Source organism: Saccostrea echinata, unplaced genomic scaffold (assembly GCF_033153115.1).
Source record: "Saccostrea echinata isolate AGI-Se365-2 ecotype Australia unplaced genomic scaffold, CSIRO_AGI_Sech_v1 ptg000002l, whole genome shotgun sequence".
In the NCBI taxonomy this organism is placed as follows: Eukaryota; Metazoa; Mollusca; class Bivalvia; order Ostreida; family Ostreidae; genus Saccostrea; species Saccostrea echinata.
This window is the reverse complement of record NW_026889751.1, coordinates 7,602,501-7,612,500: the sequence shown is the minus strand read 5'-3', so window position 1 is coordinate 7,612,500 and position 10,000 is coordinate 7,602,501. Positions and strand designations below refer to the sequence as shown.

The 10,000-nt window shown below is 31.6% G+C and overlaps 1 protein-coding gene across 6 annotated transcripts in view; it reads left to right on the top strand.

Moving 5' to 3' along the window:
• LOC133206388 (protein pangolin, isoforms A/H/I/S-like) overlaps positions 1-10,000 on the top strand; it is a 71,970-nt gene that overhangs the window by 43,961 nt on the left and 18,009 nt on the right. For 5 of the 6 annotated variants that reach the window (XM_061342352.1, XM_061342359.1, XM_061342341.1 and 2 more), the window contains exon 3: positions 6,126-6,214. In XM_061342352.1, the coding sequence (XP_061198336.1) occupies positions 6,126-6,214 (89 nt within the window). Of the gene's footprint in view, positions 1-6,125; positions 6,215-9,946 lie in introns of those variants that run through there. The other variant, XM_061342367.1, reaches the window with a different exon arrangement.

The window sequence follows — 10,000 nt, the reverse complement described above, 5'->3', positions numbered from 1 at the left end:
GTTTATGTAGAAAATAATGTGTAAGCTTAATCAGATTTTATGAAAAGTGAATACATGTACATTTAAAAAAAAAAAAAATTAACAATTAGTAAATTATTCAAAAAATTCAGTCTATCTTAGTTCAGATACGATAATTTTGGTAATTTTAATTATTTCTTTATGTTAACTCATTAGTTTACATAAAAGAAAACAATGTAGAACAAAGAAATAATTAGTCTAGTTATAAACCAAGCATAATTTTGGTAATATTTTTAAGACTAATACAAATTAAAATTTCTTAGTTCAAAATGTAGGTCGTTTCAGATTGCTACTATTTTTTTTTTTTTACAAAAAATATGCTGAAAAGGTCTTGAGCAGTAAAATGTGCATATTCGTTTCTCTATGATTCCTTGATGGAAATGGAATAAGGGCACCCGAAGTACAATATCTATAACATATCTATATAACATATATATATATATATATATATATATATATATATATATATATATATATATATATATATATATATATATATATATATATATATCTATATATATAACATAGTATAACAGGTGTCAAAATAAGCCTCAATTAATTAAATTGCCATTTCTCAAAGTTTTTACAAAAGGGACGGGGGGACTAACTACGTGATTTTGAACAAAGTATTTCTTCCTGCAATCAGTCTGTAATTAACTCTCAGTAGAAACTATAATATATATTACTGGAATTGTTCTGTCAGTAGTAGTAAGAAGTCAATTCCCGTGCTTGCGTGGGATTTCGTCTAGTATGATCATACAGCTATCATAATTTTCTCTAACGGTACAAAGGTTAAAATGTGTGTATTTCAACATTTGATAATAAGATATATGGTATTTCATGAACAAGGATTAATTTTATGCATTTTTAGTGATGCAATTTTATGATTGAGCATGGAAATGGAAAAGAGATAGCTTTATGCCAATTAGATAATTTTGGGGGGAGTTTCTGAATGAGAAATTTATGGGTGAAAAACTATTTTCATTCTTCATTTCTTGCAATTTAAACCTATCAGGATTTTTGACATGTTACCTTTTATAATTTTAAAGTGGAGAAATGGTTGCTTACTGATCAGAACATGAAAGAAGACTTCAAAGTTAGGTTTAAAACAGTCTAGTTTGCAGATAAAATATGTCATATTTGATAATGAATTTTTTTTTCCATAGACTTGATTCCGGAATGCACCAGATGAATTGTCAGACATATAAATTTTATTAGCATAATTACAGTAAATTGGACAGATAGGAGACGAGAAGGGAAAACATTAAACATCTCCACTTTTTTAAAGTGAAAATTGATCAATGTCATTAGATATTTATTTTTTTTCTCCCGTTCCACAACCATCATCAAACAGACATTTCAGAAGACACAATCACATTATCATCAACTGGTAATTATAATTTCAAGGCACCTTGCGTAAATTGTCTGCAAGGTGGGGTGACGCCATTCCCTCTCTCTTCAGATGTTGGTTCAAGAAATATCTTTGACCCTGTCTTATTTGCTTCCACTGCAGACCAAACAATATTCTAATATCTTGGCAAAATTCAAAGGGATATGGATGACCAGTCACTTATTAAGACTGTTATTACAATAATGACCAAAAAATGTTTTTGAAAAATTTCTCAGTGACCTGCATTGATTACCACCATACTATATGATTTTTACGATCCCCAATTGTGAAGTCATTAGTGGAATAAAGTCGATAGTCTTATTATTCCTTAAAGATTTTTTAGTGGCAGATCAAAGAGAGTAGATCAAAGGTGCTGCAAGTTTGTCTTTACCCATGTATTCCGGTCTCGGCAATTCAGTCCAGCAAACCTTTAGCATTTGAATGTCGCTGCCGCAGGCATACCATTTAGGAAAATGATTGGCAGACAGTAAGAGATGAAATGAGAAATCTGATCATAGCACTGAAACGATAAACTCGATAATTTTGCTCACCTGAGCAGTTTATGAAGAGATCCTTGACTGAACTTAGCATTTTCAAGATTATTTCTCCACCATCTTTACAATTGTAAATGATGATATTGAGGGAAACAAAATAAAATTGGACATTCAGGGCTATTTAAAAATTCATATGCTATTATAATAGCTCTTCAAATCTTTTATCAATTGATCAGCGCTTTACCTAATAAAAAGGAAATTGAATCCCAATGCAAAAAGTGATAAAACTGTTTTGTTTCAATTGTTTTTTTTTTAATGATATAGATTGTTACTGTGGCAGACTCTCAGTTTTCACATTTTATTTCATCATCTTTTTTTTTTGTTTTTGGGAAAATCTTGATTCTTAGAGGGTTGTTTTTTTGCAGTCTGAAGCAATACCTAGTAAACACTGTATGTATCGCAATTGGTTTTGGAATTGTTATTGATTTTTCCCTCCCTGCAGTTTTTATTTTAAAAAAACAAACAAACAAACAAACGAAAACAATATGAGTAACAAAACATATTCAATCTTAACTTACAAAAAAATTTTAACATTTGACTTTTTTACATTTACAAATATCAGCTAAATATTTTTTTAAATAATTTAAAAGAAAAACAATTATAATAGATAAAAATAGGAATTTTTTTTTTATATACATTTTGAAAATTATGTTAATGTCTTGTTTTTATTTCAACATACACTTTGTATCAGAAATGTCGTACAAACAGTGTTTGTAGAGACAAAATGAAAAGATATTTTAGCTGAAAGTTGAATTTCAACAAAGGATTGGAGTTAATGAGTAAAAAAAATTGTACCTTACAAAAACATCTTCACATTTTATAATTTCTTGACATTTTCTGGTTTATGAGTGTGGTTCCTATCCTCTTTCCCTATACTGGCAGCCAACACTAGTCCTGATTTCCGCAACCCATTCCTTCGGTGCCTTCAGACGGATAAATATAGCCCCACAATAGCCAATACCAGGCAAACAGTCAGGAAACACTATCCAACATTTTCTTTTGATCTAGGCAAAAATTTGAGGCAAATGATCACATTAAAATACTTAAGTTTCAGCTCAAATGGTTTTTAAATTTAGACATCAAAGGCTGTGTTTTTGTTGACCCAAGTCTCATTTCTGTTGTTGCAAATTACTGCGTGAATAATCATCCTCAGTCGCTCTGTCTTTCTTAATTGTCTGCCATTGCTCTGTCAGGAATAAAAAAAAAACCTTTCCTAAATCGTACATGCAATGGTTTGAAACCACCAGAGGATAGACAGAATACTGCATTTCATTTCATATATTTATTTTAACTTCATTGAAGGCAAGACATTCAAATTTTCAGTGAAAAGCTTTGATGTATGTGTGAAATCAATTTCATTGTTGAAATTTTATTGACGATTGAATCAAATAATTTGCATAATGGGATATATTGGGCAAATACAATGAATGGGTATTTTCAGCTGTAGTATCTTTACACCCTTCCATAGAAACGAAAAAAGCATATCATTTTAAATGCAATTTACCTTACATCATACAGGTATGAAATTTTTATTGAAGTAGATTCTTGGCGACAAGTTTATTATGCTGTTATAGCAGTTATTCAAGCGGCAAGTGTGCAGATCAACAATCAAAGTTTGATAAAGGGGACAAAAAATGCATGAAACCGTCAAAAGCATTTACATATTTAATATTTCTATTGGGGGTTTTAAGGATCATAAATTTGTATCTTGATGACCTACTAAATAACCTGCAAGATTTTTTTTTAATGTGTTATGGTTTTGAGGAGAATGAAAAAAAGGAATGTTTCTGGGTACATGTATTATCATATTCTTCAGTTGTAATTTATTTTACTTCCTACTGTTAAAGTGGGAGAGTGAGGGAAAAAAAACATTAACAAACACAAATGTGAGTTGTCTAAGCTTTTCTAATGCAATATGATGACTTCATTTTCTGGTGACATCAACCCTGAATGGAGTTTTACTTACCTTTTCCTGTCCTTTGTGGTGACAGTGCATTCTTATTGAAAATTTGCCAGTCATGATATGTAAAGAAATATATGAGATATCTGAAAAAAAGATAAGATGAAAAAAAGACACCCCCCCCAAAAAATATTTTATTTATTTTATATGGTTTTTACCTCTATTTCTTTCGACTGTATAGGAAATTATTAATTTTCTAATTTTCTTATGCTGCTTTGGCTTGATTGAGATTAACCACTTTTTGATTTTGACTGCACTGTGCTAAAATGACTCTTTGATGTTCAAAGCTGTTAGTTGTGTTTGGTGCGATAGCACACTGCCACCCCTTCTTTGAAAAAAAACAATTGAAAATGTACTGGTAGTTACAAATTTAAATCAATTATTCATCTACTGTAGATCACCAAATTTTCATGACATCTTATTTTCGCGAGATAGGTTCTTCACAATTATCAGCGGAACAGAATTTTCATGAAGTAAGGGTTAATAAACAAGTAGTGCTCTATTCCTTAAAAGTAATGAGACGAGGCCCTGAAGGGAACGAGGCCCATTACTTTTAAGGAAAAGAGCACTATGAGTATATTGACCCATTCAAAATCTACTGTTTTAATGCTTATAACTATTGTTTGTTAATATATAATAAAGACATAGTTTAATATCATACACTGTAAATATACATTTAACGTATTAATGGTATTTAATTTATATAGAGAGAGAGTGAGAGAGAGGGTACAAAAAGAAAGTGTTATGAAATTATTTAAATCCTCCGTGCTGAAACAGCTTCCATAGCGTAGTGAGTAGAGTGTTTGACTATATATGATTTCTTTTGTTTGAGGAATGAATTAGACACAAATCATTTTTTTACTTGGTGTTATAATGAATTACTTGTTCAGAATTACAAGGTTTTTATTTGAATACCTGGTTAATATCTCGTGGGTCTTTGGAGCCCAGGTTTCGTTAGCAGGGCTGTATGGGAGGTGAATTAATAGTTGTTTAAATGCCAGTTTAGGACAACACATAGAGCACGATAAAAGTTTTAATTTTATCTAGTATTTGTATTCAATATAACATTACAATACACATGTATATAATTATGGATTTTCATATTTTACATGCTATATGTACATTGTACAATAATGCTGCTACATGTCATTGCTATGTCCAAATAGTGTGTTGTTGTTTATTGTACTTTCATTTGAAAGTAATGAATGGATTTAAAGTAGAAGAAAGTGAGGCCATCCTTAAAAATTGTTTGTTTGGAATTGCCGCCTGGGAGGTTTCAGACCAAGGAGACTTTTTCAAAATTAAAATTAAAAATTGATGATAAAAATTTCAATAAGGAATGTCTTCAACACATTATTTTTTGCCTTTTTGTAAAGGGTATGTATCTCCCATCAACCAGAAACCCAGTTTTGCTTAGATCCTACACTTATTAAGTGATTGGGTGGCACATGTGGTAACACACCAAGAATTGATTGAATAAAAAAAAATCTTATTTTTGGTCAATAAAATTTTTCCAGGAGGGGCCATAATTCATTGAGGTGGAGGCAATTCCAAACAAATAATTTTATTTTGGCCTGAAAGTACTGGGTTCGACCCCAGGGAGTGCTACACTTTTCATTAATACAAAATATAACTTCATAAAATTTTCTAAGTTCTTGCCCTGGTAGCCCGGCACTGGAAGGAGAATTTGCACATAACACACAGTGTAAATTGCAACACTCCATTCCTGAAAAGTAATGGAGCGCTCAAAGAAAAGAGTGACATCACAAGTGGACTATAATTCTGGTGATTGCTGTACTAATCTTTTCTTATAGAAATATAAGCAAGAATGAAATTTTTCTAAGTAAATTGGCATGCATAATTACCTGAAAATAAAGTTCTTGTGAACAAAAAGTGATTTACAGTAATTAAAGTAATTCTGCTATATTTGTTTTACATGATATGCAACAAAATTAACTTTAAAAAAAGCACCAAACCCCACCAAAATGAAACCTATTAAAAAAAATCATGGCTCTGCAGTGGAAGGTATCTCTCCCTGATGTTCATGTATACAATATTGATGTTCATGTATAAAATCTTTACTGTTAAAGATTATTGATGTTCATGTATAAAATCTTTACTGTTAAAGATTATTGATGTTCATGTATAAAATCTTTACTGCTAGAGATTTTTGATGTACATGTATAAAATCTTTTCATTTTAGGTAAAGGAGGGCAGCCACAAGACAGAAATACTGGACAATATGGCTATGTGTCACCCTATCCACCATACCCCAATGGATCATCACCACTGGTAAGTGTACAGGAAAAGGGAAGTAACTCTAACAGCTTTTCAGAATTAGCTCAGGCAGTGATACAAGAAAGATAACTCTTGTTGTCTTGTCAGGTAAAAGTACAAAACTGTGTTAGGCAGGGAGAGTGGGTGGATAATCAGATATTCTAATTTTATGAAAATGAGAACTTACTGTTTGCTAATGGGTTTCAAGTGTTAAATAAATTTACTCGTTTATAATTCTATTGACAATCTGCATGACATGAACACATTTAAAGTTTAATTTGTTGAGTCACGAAAGGAAATAGAAATTCAAAATTTAAATTTAATAAAAGATAAAGGAACTTTTATTTGCTTTAAATTCATTTCTGTTCTACAGTAAATAAGTGCAGATTTAAATTAAAAAAAAAAATAACCACGCACTACATGATACAAATCATGTACCAATAAATTCAGCATATTTTTATGTTCATAATTATTTGTATATAATATATAAATGGTTGAAAGAATCGAACACATGGAAGTTTAGACAGCAATGAAATGATTTGATGAAATAAGACCATCTCTGTGGACCGATTCTACTGAAAATGATTACAGTTGGGAAGGAAAATGAATTTCCTCATGGCCCATTTTCTTGACCATTAAGAAACCGCTGAATCAAAGGGTTGATTAAAGTAATGTGTAGCATAAGAAAAAAAAGTTTCTTTTTTATGTCCTTATTGTGTCTTACTAAAGATGCAGAGATTTCAGGCTGTAAGTAATTAATAACATTATGCTGTGGATTTTGACACTTGGATTTAAAGAGTTGAGGCTATAAAAATGTAAAGAGGTGGTCAAAGAACTGATCTACATGTTGATGCCAGTCTATCTATCGGCCAATAGTGTTGAAGACTTTCCTCAGTATAGTTCCGTGTATTTTAAAACCTTTAGTGAAACTCATTACCATGGCTTTAAATTGACACTTTCATTTCTGACACCTGGATTCATATTTTTTATTTTTTTTTGCCGTATTTATTTAAAACATATTCATAGTCATTAGTTTCTGTCACATCCAGTGACGGAGGAATGTGTCGTGTCTTATTTCTTTTTACAAAGAGATTTCTGTCGTCCTTTTCTCCTGCTCAAAGTGCACAAGAGATGGTATTCCTGTCTTGTTGAACCTGTGGTTTTATTTTTACGATGCTCATCTAAAATTAATTTTCATCAATTTTTTTGAAGTCAAAAAAAACAAACAGCTCTTTAGCACAAGTTTTAATGTTATTAATGATGGAATGAGGTACAGTTGACAGTTAGCGGTAGTGTTAACTGAGATGTTGTTGTTTTTTTTTTATTTTAAAATTGTGGAATAAACGTATTTTGAACATAGAGGATTATCAATGTGGAATTATTTGTTTGTCTTGATTTTGTCTTAAGGGAAATGATTTGTATTTCACAGATACTCTAGCAAAACATAAATAATTTGAAAGCTGTCAGTGCCATCAAAACTGTTTTAGTTACCTGCCATTGCTATGCTCTGACCATATAAGATTGCATATAAGGTATGAATAAAATTGTAAATGAGAGGTGCCAACATTCAGCTGGCACATCAGACAACTTTATGCTCACACTTAAAAGTATTTGGTCTTAATTTTAATCATGAATATAAAGGCTTCCATAAAAATAAGGATGATTTAGATTATAAGAATTTCATTTTATTGTTCAAATGACCAGCACAGGCGGATGACCCAGTCATTTTGGTCATAAAAAGTGACAACTGTCATTCAAGTTCTCTTGTTTGGGGCTTAAGTTGAAGAACCAAACAAATTTAAAGTACAAAAATGTTGGACTTAACAACTATTAAATATGCATTTTTTGATTTTATGATTTTGAATGTCTTCATGTAAAGTAATTTCCTTGTTTTGTAAATAAAGTCTGTCAGTGAAAAAATTAGCAATGTTTGAGGAGGAAGAAAAAGATAAAGACTCATCATTATACATAAAGTTCATAATTTTTGTGGTAAACAAAACAAAGAAACAAAAAGTATTAGAGCCGTCCAAAATTGAATAAATTTTAGATGACACTTGTGAGGATAAATGAATGGTTAAATGTACCGTTTGACGTTCGAAATGTACATATGGTATGATTGTGCATTGATAGTAATTACGAGTTTGCTCACATCAATTATTTCAAATAAAAACTATTGTTTGATTTAGCTTTTAAAAAAAGGAAGGCATTTTTTTCCACTAGAGATTTGGGTGTTTTCCGAATTAGATTTGTCAAACGTCATTTGACTGAAAAAACAGAGTCCAGGGTTTATGAATAACCGACTGTTTAGCCTTTTAGAAACTGAAGCATAACTGACCTTTTCTGAATGGCATTATAGACAAGCTCAAACCATAACATTCATTGTAGTCAAGAGATGTTAAAAGTCAGATGTACAATACTGTCATCACTCTTTATACAGACACAATGCAATTGTGTGCCAATTAGAACAAATTAATTGTGTTAAAAAAATAGAAATTTACTGACAGAACTGTAACAAGGCCATACTTTGAACTCATTGGTACTTGTATGTTATATTGAAGTCTGTTTTCCCTCTCCAGAGATTTTCGAAAGGTTCTGGGTTCAAATCCTACACTCCTTGATGGTGAAAGGGGGGGGGGGCACCTTAATTGATTTGCTACACTACTACAGAATTACCTCCAAAAAGTTTCTGTGTTTTCTATAATTTCTAGGACTCTTGTTGGGTCCAAAAATAAAATTGCACCTATTATATAGATGGTATATATTAATTATCATAGCTTGAGTGATATTTCATAATATCAGTTCTTTCCAGATGAGCACAACAAGATTGCATGGGGTACACCCATCACTCATTTCTCTGTGTCATCTTCAGGGGGGCCGAACTAACTACCCTGGTACTTCATATCCAAAGGCTTGTCTGAGTGTGGACTTTTTGTAGATTTGTTGAATCATTGTTTGTTCTTTACATAAAACAAATGTTGTTATTCTCTCAAGTCTATTACCCCATAATTGGGTTCAGAGTGATCAGATTACATCTAGGAAAGAAAGGCGGTACTGCAGATTTGGAAGTCGCCACTGTTGTCAGTTCTTTTAAAGTACTCTAGGCTAGCTCAGTGCTTAATTTCTATCAAGGCATTGAGAGATTCATGGGTACTAGCCAATAAGGAAAATCAATGAACCTGAATTAATTAGATATCAAATTTGTTTCTCATTTACTCAAAGCTATTACAAAAAATAATGATAATATTGATAACACTGTTTTACAGTCTGGCAAAGGCAACACGTCTTTGTTCACAGCCTTGTTGAGCCCACCCCTATTTATTTGCTTATTATCAATGAATAAATACATTAGACACATATGAATGACTTGTTTCCTTACAGGAGAATAGAGCCTATACCCCCATTCTTAAAAATAATTATCTTTAAGTTCAGGACAGGGTATTTACAATTACGAGACACAGATAAGCATTTAAAAAAAAAATGGAGGGAGATTTTAAAATATTCTGGGCTGGTCCATTCATAATGTATTCCCAGAAGCTCTTTTGACCAATTGTGAGCCTCGGCTAAAGCAATGCACACTGGGGCTGTTTTTCTCTCAATCTGTCAAGTGTCATAGCTTAGCAACTGACATGATATATAGCCCGAGCCGTCACGTTAGGGTCAGGGTCAATATTCTACCTCCCCTTTAGTTGTAGACACTGAGCAATCAAAATACTCTAGACTTCTTCATTCATTCCATACCTGCCCAGCCACGTGTGTATATTTATTTTTTTTGAATATCACTCCAAAGGAGAAAAAAAGAAA